The sequence below is a fragment of the Oncorhynchus mykiss genome, chromosome 23 (genome assembly GCF_057628025.1).
Source record: "Oncorhynchus mykiss isolate SJ-2025 chromosome 23, ASM5762802v1, whole genome shotgun sequence".
In the NCBI taxonomy this organism is placed as follows: Eukaryota; Metazoa; Chordata; class Actinopteri; order Salmoniformes; family Salmonidae; genus Oncorhynchus; species Oncorhynchus mykiss.
Genome location: NC_143044.1, coordinates 53472641 through 53487507, shown reverse-complemented (window position 1 = coordinate 53487507; position 14867 = coordinate 53472641). Strand labels below are relative to the sequence as shown.

General features: G+C 44.6%; 1 protein-coding gene across 3 annotated transcripts in view; it reads right to left on the bottom strand.

Annotated features, from left to right (window-relative positions):
- Positions 1 to 6289: 6289 nt before the first annotated feature.
- LOC149972633 (E3 ubiquitin-protein ligase pellino homolog 1-like) overlaps positions 6290 to 14867 on the bottom strand; it is a 63294-nt gene continuing 54716 nt past the window's right edge. For all 3 annotated transcript variants that reach the window (XM_090217679.1, XM_090217678.1, XM_090217677.1), the window contains exons 7-8: positions 13940 to 14140; positions 6290 to 10402 (exon numbers count right to left, since the gene is read on the bottom strand). In XM_090217679.1, the coding sequence (XP_090073805.1) occupies positions 9962 to 10402; positions 13940 to 14140 (642 nt within the window). In that variant the 3' untranslated portion in view covers positions 6290 to 9961. The remainder of the gene's footprint in view (positions 10403 to 13939; positions 14141 to 14867) is intronic.

Below are 14867 nucleotides of genomic sequence, written 5' to 3'. Positions count from 1 at the left end.
TCCTCTGCTGATCATCTATCAGACAGATATAACAGATACTCTGCTGATCCTCTATCAGACAGATATAACAGATACTCTGCTGATCATCTATCAGACAGATATAACAGATACTCTGCTGATCCTCTATCAGACAGATATAACAGATACTCTGCTGATCCTCTATCAGACAGATATAACAGATACTCTGCTGATCATCTATCAGACAGATATAACAGATACTCTGCTGATCATCTATCAGACAGATATAACAGATACTCTGCTGATCATCTATCAGACAGATATAACAGATCCTCTGCTGATCATCTATCAGACAGATATAACAGATACTCTGCTGATCCTCTATCAGACAGATATAACAGATACTCTGCTGATCATCTATCAGACAGATATAACAGATACTCTGCTGATCCTCTATCAGACAGATATAACAGATACTCTGCTGATCCTCTATCAGACAGATATAACAGATACTCTGCTGATCAGACAGATATAACAGATACTCTGCTGATCATCTATCAGACAGATATAACAGATACTCTGCTGATCAGACAGATATAACAGATACTCTGCTGATCATCTATCAGACAGATATAACAGATACTCTGCTGATCATCTGTCAGACAGATATAACAGATCCTCTGCTGATCATCTGTCAGACAGATATAACAGATCCTCTGCTGATCAGACAGATATAACAGATACTCTGCTGATCATCTATCAGACAGATATAACAGATACTCTGCTGATCCTCTATCAGACAGATATAACAGATACTCTGCTGATCCTCTATCAGACAGATATAACAGATACTCTGCTGATCAGACAGATATAACAGATACTCTGCTGATCATCTATCAGACAGATATAACAGATACTCTGCTGATCAGACAGATATAACAGATACTCTGCTGATCATCTATCAGACAGATATAACAGATACTCTGCTGATCATCTGTCAGACAGATATAACAGATCCTCTGCTGATCATCTGTCAGACAGATATAACAGATCCTCTGCTGATCAGACAGATATAACAGATACTCTGCTGATCATCTATCAGACAGATATAACAGATACTCTGCTGATCCTCTATCAGACAGATATAACAGATACTCTGCTGATCCTCTATCAGACAGATATAACAGATACTCTGCTGATCAGACAGATATAACAGATACTCTGCTGAACAGACAGATATAACAGATCCTCTGCTGATCATCTGTCAGACAGATATAACAGATCCTCTGCTGATCAGACAGATATAACAGATACTCTGCTGATCATCTATCAGACAGATATAACAGATCCTCTGCTGATCATCTATCAGACAGATATAACAGATACTCTGCTGATCAGACAGATATAACAGATACTCTGCTGATCATCTATCAGACAGATATAACAGATACTCTGCTGATCATCTGTCAGACAGATATAACAGATCCTCTGCTGATCATCTATCAGACAGATATAACAGATACTCTGCTGAACAGACAGATATAACAGATACTCTGCTGATCATCTATCAGACAGATATAACAGATACTCTGCTGATCCTCTATCAGACAGATATAACAGATCCTCTGCTGATCATCTATCAGACAGATATAACAGATACTCTGCTGATCATCTATCAGACAGATATAACAGATACTCTGCTGATCCTCTATCAGACAGATATAACAGATCCTCTGCTGATCATCTATCAGACAGATATAACAGATACTCTGCTGATCATCTATCAGACAGATATAACAGATACTCTGCTGATCCTCTATCAGACAGATATAACAGATCCTCTGCTGATCATCTATCAGACAGATATAACAGATACTCTGCTGAACAGACAGATATAACAGATACTCTGCTGATCATCTATCAGACAGATATAACAGATACTCTGCTGATCATCTGTCAGACAGATATAACAGATACTCTGCTGATCATCTGTCAGACAGATATAACAGATCCTCTGCTGATCCTCTATCAGACAGATATAACAGATACTCTGCTGATCCTCTATCAGACAGATATAACAGATCCTCTGCTGATCATCTATCAGACAGATATAACAGATACTCTGCTGATCATCTATCAGACAGATATAACAGATACTCTGCTGATCCTCTATCAGACAGATATAACAGATCCTCTGCTGATCATCTATCAGACAGATATAACAGATACTCTGCTGAACAGACAGATATAACAGATACTCTGCTGATCATCTATCAGACAGATATAACAGATACTCTGCTGATCATCTGTCAGACAGATATAACAGATACTCTGCTGATCATCTGTCAGACAGATATAACAGATCCTCTGCTGATCCTCTATCAGACAGATATAACAGATCCTCTGCTGATCAGACAGATATAACAGATCCTCTGCTGATCAGACAGATATAACAGATCCTCTGCTGATCCTCTATCAGACAGATATAACAGATCCTCTGCTGATCCTCTATCAGACAGATATAACAGATACTCTGCTGATCATCTATCAGACAGATATAACAGATACTCTGCTGATCCTCTATCAGACAGATATAACAGATACTCTGCTGATCCTCTATCAGACAGATATAACAGATCCTCTGCTGATCATCTATCAGACAGATATAACAGATACTCTGCTGATCCTCTATCAGACAGATATAACAGATCCTCTGCTGATCAGACAGATATAACAGATCCTCTGCTGATCCTCTATCAGACAGATATAACAGATACTCTGCTGATCAGACAGATATAACAGATCCTCTGCTGATCCTCTATCAGACAGATATAACAGATCCTCTGCTGATCAGACAGATATAACAGATCCTCTGCTGATCAGACAGATCCTCTGCTGATCCTCTATCAGACAGATATAACAGATACCCTGCTGATCGATGTGATATTAAACCTCCAGCATTGTCGTGATGAGAGAAGATCTTCTCCAGTAGACATGGTTGCTTTGAGCTAATCACAAATCCAATCAGAGGTCCCCTTCCTCTTCAGAGCGACTGAATCAAAGCAGAGGTCTCATTCCTCTCCAGAGCGACTGAATCAAAGCAGACGTTTCATTCCTCTTCAGAGCGACTGAATCAAAGCAGAGGTCCCCTTCCTCTCCAGAGCGACTGAATCAAAGCAGAGGTCTCATTCCTCTCCAGAGAGACTGAATCAAAGCAGAGGTCCCATTCCTCTCCAGAGCGACTGAATCAAAGCAGAGGTCTCATTCCTCTCCAGAGAGACTGAATCAAAGCAGAGGTCCCATTCCTCTCCAGTGAGACAGAATCAAAGCAGAGGTCCCATTCCTCTCCAGTGAGACAGAATCAAAGCAGAGGTCCCATTCCTCTCCAGTTAGACAGAATCAAAGCAGCGGTCCCAATCCTCTCCAGAGAGACTGAACATGTGTTCTCCTAATCGCTGATAGATTCCAGACAGACACTACTGACCTGTTGTGTACTACATACAATCATTTTTAAAAAGAGAGAAAATCCCAGCCCCATATCCCACTTAGACATCCCACACAAAAACAAACACCTGTCTGATCTCTCTCTCACACACACACACGCCACCTAACAATGTCACCCACTCCTGAATGCTTATCTTTCACTCCTGACGTGTGTAGAAGACTACCGTAATTTCCGGACTATTAGCCGCTACTTTTTTTCCACGCTTTGAACCTCGCGGTTTATACAATGACGCGGCTAATTTATGGCATCCACTCTGACATCACAAGACACTGACACACACAACTCTGACATCACAAGACACTGGCATCCACTCTGACATCATAAGACACTGACAACTCTGACATCACAAGACACTGACACACACAACTCTGACATCACAAGACACTGGCATCCACTCTGACATCACAAGACACTGGCATCCACTCTGACATCACAAGACACTGACACACACAACTCTGACATCACAAGACACTGGCATCCACTCTGACATCACAAGACACTGGCATCCACTCTGACATCACAAGACACTGGCATCCACTCTGACATCACAAGACACTGGCATCCACTCTGACATCACAAGACACTGACACACACAACTCTGACATCACAAGACACTGACACACACAACTCTGACATCACAAGACACTGACACACACAACTCTGACATCACAAGACACTGGCATCCACTCTGACATCACAAGACACTGGCATCCACTCTGACATCACAAGACACTGACACACACAACTCTGACATCACAAGACACTGGCATCCACTCTGACATCACAAGACACTGACACACACAACTCTGACATCACAAGATACTGACACAAGCAACTCTGACATCACAAGACACTGACACATACAACTCTGACATCACAAGACACTGGCATCCACTCTGACATCACAAGACACTGACACACACAACTGACATCACAAGACACTGACAAACACAACTCTGACATCACAAGATACTGACACAAGCAACTCTGACATCACAAGACACTGACACACACAACTGACATCACAAGACACTGACAAACACAACTCTGACATCACAAGACACTGGCATCCACTCTGACATCACAAGACACTGACACACACAACTCTGACATCACAAGACACTGACACACACAACTCTGACATCACAAGACACTGGCATCCACTCTGACAGGACGGAGGCTTTAGTAGTATCTTTATCGACTCTGGAGCAGCTTATCTTTATTGACTCTCTGGAGCAGCTTATCTTTATTGACTCTCTGGAGCAGCTTATCTTTATTGACTCTGGAGCAGCTTATCTTTATTGACTCTCTGGAGCAGCTTATCTTTATTGACTCTCTGGAGCAGCTTATCTTTATTGACTCTGGAGCAGCTTATCTTTATTGACTCTGGAGCAGCTTATCTTTATTGACTCTCTGGAGCAGCTTATCTTTATTGACTCTCTGGAGCAGCTTATCTTTATTGACTCTGGAGCAGCTTATCTTTATTGACTCTCTGGAGCAGCTTATCTTTATTGACTCTCTGGAGCAGCTTATCTTTATTGACTCTCTGGAGCAGCTTATCTTTATTGACTCTGGAGCAGCTTATCTTTATTGACTCTGGAGCAGCTTATCTTTATTGACTCTCTGGAGCAGCTTATCTTTATTGACTCTCTGGAGCAGCTTATCTTTATTGACTCTGGAGCAGCTTATCTTTATTGACTCTCTGGAGCAGCTTATCTTTATTGACTCTCTGGAGCAGCTTATCTTTATTGACTCTGGAGCAGCTTATCTTTATTGACTCTGGAGCAGCTTATCTTTATTGACTCTCTGGAACAGCTTATCTTTATTGACTCTCTGGAGCAGCTTATCTTTATTGACTCTGGAGCAGCTTATCTTTATTGACTCTCTGGAGCAGCTTATCTTTATTGACTCTGGAGCAGCTTATCTTTATTGACTCTCTGGAGCAGCTTATCTTTATTGACTCTCTGGAGCAGCTTATCTTTACTGACTCTCTGGAGCAGCTTATCTTTATTGACTCTCTGGAGCAGCTTATCTTTATTGACTCTGGAGCAGCTTATCTTTATTGACTCTGGAGCAGCTTATCTTTATTGACTCTCTGGAGCAGCTTATCTTTATTGACTCTCTGGAGCAGCTTATCTTTATTGACTCTGGAGCAGCTTATCTTTATTGACTCTCTGGAGCAGCTTATCTTTATTGACTCTGGAGCAGCTTATCTTTATTGACTCTCTGGAGCAGCTTATCTTTATTGACTCTCTGGAGCAGCTTATCTTTATTGACTCTGGAGCAGCTTATCTTTATTGACTCTCTGGAGCAGCTTATCTTTATTGACTCTCTGGAGCAGCTTATCTTTATTGACTCTGGAGCAGCTTATCTTTATTGACTCTCTGGAGCAGCTTATCTTTGACTCTCTGGAGCAGCTTATCTTTGACTCTCTGGAGCAGCTTATCTTTATTGACTCTCTGGAGCAGCTCTGACAGGCCCGAGGGAAGAAAGGAAAGATGTAGAAATGAAGGGAGGAAAAGATGTAGATGTCAGAACTCATCCAGGGGGAAGATGTCGTGGTTTTCTTCTCACAGAGAAGTTGAAAGAACTTGTTAATCTCGGAAACCCGGAACTACAACAATTGAGAATAATTGTGTCAGACGTTACTTGAGTCTCTCCACAAGAGATTATGAATTTATTAATGCTGAGAGGGAGACTCTAGTATCATGTGACTATGAAATAACACCGACCATTTCAACCACACGAGGACAGAGTTGAGCTAACGCTATTCACAATACAATGGCAACATTTGAGTAAACAATACAAAGGAAAATATAAAACGTGTCATGTTTTAAACTTTATTGTTTAAAGTCGGTAGAAAAACTGTTAAAATCAGAAAACATTCTCAGCTTTTGCCTTAAAGCATCAGAAATCCTCCAGACAGAAGAGATACTCTAGCTCTGGTCCAGGGTGTTACTGCTCAGCCTTCCTTCACTGACGCCCAGGACCAGAGCTAGAGAGAGAGATGGAGAAACAGAGACACCATGCAGACAGTATACAGAGACAGACATGGGCCGAGTCCAAAACGGCACCCTATTCCCTCAATAGTAGAGCTGGGTGACGTGGACCAAAATCCATATGGTGAGAAATTGCCTGAATTGATGCGATACTGATAAATAGAACAATCTGTTTATAACATGAATCTGCACCACAGTTTCTATTATTCTCCTTTAAACTACTAGTTAGATGGTTGTAGCAGTCAATTGTCCCATTAACAAATCACCCATATTGGCAAACTTACTTCATTTCAAACTTCACATTTCTCTAGTATAGGTTACTGCCTACGATAAGTGATCGGTAATGCCGGTGTCGATAATGATCGGTTTAATACGATAAGTGATCGGTAATGCCGGTGTCGATAATGATCGGTTTAATACGATAAGTGATCGGTATTGCCGGTGTCGATAATGATCGGTTTAATACGATAAGTGATCGGTAATGCCGGTGTCGATAATGATCGGTTTAATACGATAAGTGATCGGTATTGCCGGTGTCGATAATGATCGGTTTAATACGATAAGTGATCGGTAATGCCGGTGTCGATAATGATCGGTTTAATACGATAAGTGATCGGTATTGCCGGTGTCGATAATGATCGGTTTAATACGATAAGTGATCGGTATTTCCGGTGTCGATAATGATCGGTTTAATACGATAAGTGATCGGTATTTCCGGTGTCGGTAATGATCGGTTTAATACGATAAGTGATCTGTATTTCCGGTGTCGATAATGATCGGTTTAATACGATAAGTGATCGGTATTTCCGGTGTCGATAATGATCGGTTTAACGTCCTGGCTGTACTATACAGTGCACTACTATTGACCAGAGGCCTATGAAGGGAACAGAGTGCCTTTAGGGACGACCAGAGGCCTATGAAGGGAACAAGGTGCCATGAGGGACGACCAGAGGCCTATGAAGGGAACAAGGTGCCATTAGGGACGACCAGAGGCCTATGAAGGGAACAAGGTGCCATGAGGGACGACCAGAGGGCTATGAAGGGAACAAGGTGCCATGAGGGACGACCAGAGGCCTATGAAGGGAACAAGGTGCCATTAGGGACGACCAGAGAGTAAAGCCCTTACACATGTTCCCCAATAAGAGGAACACAGTGCCTCATGTTCCCCAATAAGAGGAACACAGTGCCTCATGTTCCCCAATAAGAGGAACACAGTGCCTTTGACAAGTCCATAGAACAGCTGCCAGACAAGATGTTAAGAGTATTATACACCCAACGCAACAACACAACATGGTGATCCTGCGTATTTACAAATTGCAGGGCTGAACACGTTTGCATATTTTTGCTACACAATAAACCCTAACAGCCATTTGGCTCGGCTTGTGTTGCGTACTTACGTAGAGTATAAACATGAGGCTGTGGACAGTGGGCTGTAGAAGACAAGACCTTTAACTACCGATGAGGTATCCTCTGAAGTCTGTTGCAAGGAGAGAGTGTCTGTTAGGACATCTATGGGCCAGACAGAGGAGTGTCTGTTAGGACGTCTATGGGCCAGACAGAGGAGTGTCTGTTTGAATGTCTATACGGCAGACAGAGGTGTGTGTGTGTGGTGTGTCTATACAGCAGACAGAGAGGTGTGTGTGTGTATATCTGTGGGACAGACAGGTGTGTGTGTGTCTATAGATCAGACAGAGGTGTGTGTGTGTGTGGTGTGTCTATACGGCAGACAGAGGTGTGTGTGTGTGGTGTGTCTATACGGCAGACAGAGGTGTGTGTGTGTGGTGTGTCTATACAGCAGACAGAGGTGTGTGTGTGTGTGTGTGTGTGTGGTGTGTCTATACGGCAGACAGAGGTATGTGTGTTCTCCCTGAGGTGAGTATCAGTCAGATTCAGAGAGCAGTGGAGAGACCTCTGTATACAACACAACACACACACAAAATACTGTACAGACAGTACAATAAATACACACTCATACAGTGATAACATGATCAAATACCATCCATAGACAAGTTATACTATGTAATGCCCCCCCTCCACCACTGACTTCTGAAGGTTAAAGTTCAGGACTACTTTTTACACTGAGGTATTTTGTCCCTATAAATACTGTTTCATTCAGAATTATCGTGACGTCTAGATGCTTAAGAAGAGAATGACATTCAACATGACCTGTCTTTACTTTACACAGGCAACAGTGTGTGTTCAACACTCAATCAAAACTACAGACAGCAATCACATAGCTGTCAATCTATCTAACCAATCAGAGCAGAGTATCAGAACATACACAGAGGCTCTAACTCATGAATGCGGAAGCACAACAATTTGCTCACACACACACCTCTCCAATGACTACATCACATCAGTTTGGGCTTGTTGGTTTCTACTCCTGTGCTTTGAAGGGAGAAGACCGTCAGAAAAGGCTGTCTGACAAACTCACTCACGGGACTACAAACCCCAGGTTGCTCGAAAAGTAGGAAGTCTGTATCCAAATCTATTGCTTCAAATGTGAAAGGTCATGGCAATGCCTTGTGGGAAAAAATGAACAGTTATAACACAGTGTTGGGTGGAGTTGCCCCTAGATGCTGATCTTAAGTCAGCTTCACATTTTCCCCACTAATGGTTAAGGTTAGGATTGGGGGAGGAGAAGCAGCTCCTAGTTCTGTACTTAGGGGAAACTTCACCCCCTTACACACAGCCAGAACTCCCCATCAGACAGACAACACAGAGGTTTCAATATGACAGAACGTTGTCATGAATACTCAATAGATCCATGATATGGGGGGGGGGGGGGGCACGACGCATACCACTATACACAGAACTGAACCCCCAAAACACACCTTGGGTCGTACTCATTACTGCATACCGTAGCAAAACGTTTTGCAACGGAAAACAAACGGTTCTCATTGGACCAATGGAGGTAGGTCCCTTCCTGTTTGCTCCGTTCAGCTTCGAGTGAATACGACCCTTGAACTTGAGATCTGCGATTATTATAGTCTAATAGCACAATACAAATGTTAAAAAGTATTGAAGTGAAGCACATTGACCAAGAAGAGTAAAGGAGGATAACTAATGTAGCTTTATCTTCATTTTCTGGTTGAGTTACTATGAAGTCTGGGCAGAAATAAAGGACTTGAAGTCTTAAAGATGTACGCGGATGAATATCGCAACACTAAAGGAGAATAAACCCATGTGTGGTCATATGTTAGTATAATAGATAAATACAGTTTACAGTTCTTTCAGAAAACTAAATGATATCACCCAGTAGTGTTGCTTTCTTTCTCTTCTTGTTTCACATGAAAATATAGAAATCTTTGTTTTTATTCCCAATAAAAATCAAAAATAGAAAAGGTCACTTAAAAACACAGAGAGACAAACAGAAACGGAGAGAACATTCCAGAAAATCCCCCCCCCCGCCCCAAAATCCCAGGCAGTTGGAGGTTCTAAGCGTCGTTCCTTTGCGACCAAAAAGGAAAGTAGTTCCGACCAAGGACAAATAGTCCCCCTAGTCGAGAGGGCCCTGGAAGATGAGTCTAACGTATCCCTGCTCGCCACTCAGTTGCTGGGCGCAGAAGGGACAGGAGGCGTGGAAGGTGTGTGTTCCGTGCGGCAGCGGGATCTGACTCCAGAACACAGCCGTCTTCTCGGAACACACGTGACCACACGGTGAGAAGGCGTGGGTGGGCGGAGCCGTGTCCAGATAGAAGCTTGCCTCGCAGCCCAACCAGAGGGGAACGTACGGCCCAGTGGCTCGACACATAGGACACTCCCTGCTCCAGCCCTGCTCCCTCTCCTCCTGGTCCCGGTCCAGCCTGTCTCTGTCCCGGTCCAGCCTGTCTCTGTCCCGGTCCAGCCTGTCTCTGTCCCGGTGGCTTCCCCAGTTGTGGTAACCATGGACGTGGCCACACTGGAGATAGACCCATGGCTGCTTCTCATCTGGGGTGTCCTACAGTAGGTGAGATGCATCGTAAGTAATCCCATAAGGGGAGAATGGAGTAGTCACCAGCAACACATACAGCAACAACAAGAACACCTGGATACATCAGAAAATATATAGAACAGAAACCCCCTGCTGCCTTCTCTACAACTGGTATTTCCCTACAGAAACCCCCTGCTGCCTTCTCTACAACTGGTCTTTCCCTACAGAAACCCCCTGCTGCCTTCTCTACAACTGGTCTTTCCCTACAGAAACCCCCTGCTGCCTTCTCTACAACTGGTATTTCCCTACAGAAACCCCCTGCTGCCTTCTCTACAACTAGTCTTTCTCTACTGAAACCCCCTGCTGCCTTCTCTACAACTGGTCTTTCTCTACAGAAACCCCCTGCTGCCTTCTCTACAACTGGTCTTTCTCTACTGAAACCCCCTGCTGCCTTCTCTACAACTGGTCTTTCTCTACAGAAACCCCCTGCTGCCTTCTCTACAACTGGTCTTTCCCTACAGAAACCCCCTGCTGCCTTCTCTACAACTGGTCTTTCTCTACTGAAACCCCCTGCTGCCTTCTCTACAACTGGTCTTTCTCTACTGAAACCCCCTGCTGCCTTCTCTACAACTGGTCTTTCTCTACTGAAACCCCCTGCTGCCTTCTCTACAACTGGTCTTTCTCTACTGAAACCCCCTGCTGCCTTCTCTACAACTGGTCTTTCTCTACAGAAACCTCCTGCTGCCTTCTCTGCAACTGGTCTTTCTCTACTGAAACCCCCTGCTGCCTTCTCTACAACTGGTCTTTCTCTACAGAAACCCCCTGCTGCCTTCTCTGCTCTACAACTGGTCTTTCTCTACAGAAACCCCCTGCTGCCTTCTCTACAACTGGTATTTCTCTACTGAAACCCCCTGCTGCCTTCTCTACAACTGGTCTTTCTCTACTGAAACCCCCTGCTGCCTTCTCTACAACGGGTCTTTCTCTACTGAAACCCCCTGCTGCCTTCTCTACAACTGGTCTTTCTCTACAGAAACCCCCTGCTGCCTTCTCTGCTCTACAACTGGTCTTTCTCTACAGAAACCCCCTGCTGCCTTCTCTACAACTGGTATTTCTCTACTGAAACCCCCTGCTGCCTTCTCTACAACTGGTCTTTCTCTACTGAAACCCCCTGCTGCCTTCTCTACAACGGGTCTTTCTCTACTGAAACCCCCTGCTGCCTTCTCTACAACTGGTCTTTCTCTACAGAAACCCCCTGCTGCCTTCTCTGCTCTACAACTGGTCTTTCTCTACTGAAACCCCCTGCTGCCTTCTCTGCTCTACAACTGGTCTTTCTCTACTGAAACCCCCTGCTGCCTTCTCTGCTCTACAACTGGTCTTTCTCTACTGAAACCCCCTGCTGCCTTCTCTACAACGGGTCTTTCTCTACTGAAACCCCCTGCTGCCTTCTCTACAACTGGTCTTTCTCTACAGAAACCCCCTGCTGCCTTCTCTGCTCTACAACTGGTCTTTCCCTACAGAAACCCCCTGCTGCCTTCTCTACAACTGGTCTTTCTCTACTGAAACCCCCTGCTGCCTTCTCTACAACTGGTCTTTCTCTACTGAAACCCCCTGCTGCCTTCTCTACAACGGGTCTTTCTCTACTGAAACCCCCTGCTGCCTTCTCTACAACTGGTCTTTCTCTACTGAAACCCCCTGCTGCCTTCTCTACAACTGGTCTTTCCCTACAGAAACCCCCTGCTGCCTTCTCTACAACTGGTCTTTCCCTACAGAAACCCCCTGCTGCCTTCTCTGCTCTACAACTGGTCTTTCTCTACTGAAACCCCCTGCTGCCTTCTCTACAACTGGTCTTTCTCTACAGAAACCCCCTGCTGCCTTCTCTACAACTGGTCTTTCTCTACTGAAACCCCCTGCTGCCTTCTCTACAACGGGTCTTTCTCTACTGAAACCCCCTGCTGCCTTCTCTACAACTGGTCTTTCTCTACTGAAACCCCCTGCTGCCTTCTCTACAACTGGTCTTTCTCTACAGAAACCCCCTGCTGCCTTCTCTACAACTGGTCTTTTCCTACAGAAACCCCCTGCTGCCTTCTCTACAACTGGTCTTTCTCTACAGAAACCCCCTGCTGCCTTCTCTACAACTGGTCTTTCTCTACAGAAACCCCCTGCTGCCTTCTCTACAACTGGTCTTTCCCTACAGAAACCCCCTCCTCCCTTCTCTACAACTGGTCTTTCTCTACAGAAACCCCCTGCTGCCTTCTCTACAACTGGTCTTTCCCTACAGAAACCCCCTGCTGCCTTCTCTACAACTGGTCTTTCTCTACTGAAACCCCCTGCTGCCTTCTCTACAACTGGTCTTTCTCTACTGAAACCCCCTGCTGCCTTCTCTACAACTGGTCTTTCTCTACTGAAACCCCCTGCTGCCTTCTCTGCTCTACAACTGGTCTTTCTCTACTGAAACCCCCTGCTGCCTTCTCTACAACTGGTCTTTCCCTACAGAAACCCCCTGCTGCCTTCTCTACAACTGGTCTTTCCCTACAGAAACCCCCTGCTGCCTTCTCTACAACTGGTCTTTCTCTACTGAAACCCCCTGCTGCCTTCTCTACAACGGGTCTTCCTCTACTGAAACCCCCTGCTGCCTTCTCTTCTCTACAACTGGTCTTTCCCTACTAGCTCGGACTTTACTGATTGCTACTTTATTAAGGAGAAATGACTATGACTGAGATGTGGTTGTCCCACCTAGCCACTAACTGTAATGACTCTGGATAAGAGAGTCTGCTAAATGACTCACTACTGTAGTGACTCTGGATAAGAGAGTCTGCTAAATCACTCACTACTGTAGTGACTCTGGATAAGAGAGTCTGCTAAATGACTCACTACCGTAGTGACTCTGGATAAGAGAGTCTGCTAAATCACTCACTACCTTAGTGTCTCTGGATAAGAGAGTCTGCTAAATGACTCACTACTGTAGTGACTCTGGATAAGAGAGTCTGCTAAATCACTCACTACCTTAGTGTCTCTGGATAAGAGTCTGCTAAATGACTCACTACTGTAGTGACTCTGGATAAGAGAGTGCTAAATGACTCACTACTGTAGTGACTCTGGATAAGAGTCTGCTAAATGACTCACTACTGTAGTGACTCTGGATAAGAGAGTCTGCTAAATACTCACTACTGTAGTGACTCTGGATAAGAGAGTCTGCTAAATAACTCCCTACTGTAGTTACTCTGGATAAGAGAGTCTGATAAATGACTCACTACTGTAGTGACTCTGGATAAGAGAGTCTGCTAAATGACTCACTACTGTAGTGACTCTGGATAAGAGAGTCTGCTAAATAACTCCCTACTGTAGTGACTCTGGATAAGAGAGTTTGCTAAATGACTAAATGTCTGGCTCAGTTGATAGAGCATGATCAGCACCAGGATCGTGAGTTTGATTCTCGCTGGGGCAACCAATAGGAAAATGTATGTAATAACTGCTGTAAGTTGCTTTGGATAAGAGCATGTGCTCTTATTGGGGGGGGGGGCATATTTTCTATTGTATTGTCATTGTATTAGGGAGGGAACTTGCCTTGCGTCTCATGGAGGGGAAGGCCAGGGTGTTGAAGCCGACGGGACACTGGGGCCGGGCTGCGTTGATTTCCTGACGTAGCGCCTCCAGGTGTTTGATGGTGGGGGTGCGGCTCAGGCCCTCGGCCGTGCGCCACAGGAGCGTGGCTCCACACAGGTCTATCAGAGAGCCATCCACCAGCTCCTGGCTCTCTGCCTCTACCTGAGGGGAGAGGGGACAATCTTCAAAACACGCAACAATATACACAACAATACGCGTCATTTCATCAGAACTGGCGTTAAAGTAACATCACACATTAAAGCTACTTTCAAAATGTTCAGATGATTACACTTTAACAAAAAGTAAACTGAGACTCAGCGATATGACGTTGCCACGAATAGCAGAGCAGATATTGAGATGAGCACAATGCATGACTCCACTCTCTCAGTCAGACACACTATCTGTGCATGACTTCACTCTCTCAGTCACACACACTATCTGTGCATGACTTCACTCTCTCAGTCACACACACTATCTGTGCATGACTTCACTCTCTCAGTCACACACACTATCTGTGCATGACTTCACTCTCTCAGTCACACACACTATCTGTGCATGACTTCACTCTCTCAGTCACACACACTATCTGTGCATGACTCCACTCTCTCAGTCACACACACACTATCTGTGCATGACTCCACTCTCTCAGTCACACTGAGTATCTGTGCATGACTTCACTCTCTCAGTCACACACACTATCTGTGCATGTACACAGGTGCTCTTCACGCTGCTACAAGGTGTGAGCTACGGGACCAAAACAGCGGAGAAGTTTAGCCGCGCGCTTCAACGCTCTTAGTTGTTGAGGAAATGGACCGGACAATATTGCTGTTTACTTTGTGCATCTCTGAGTACTTTTAAGGAGCACAGTGTTGAAGGGGTGTAGTGTCTC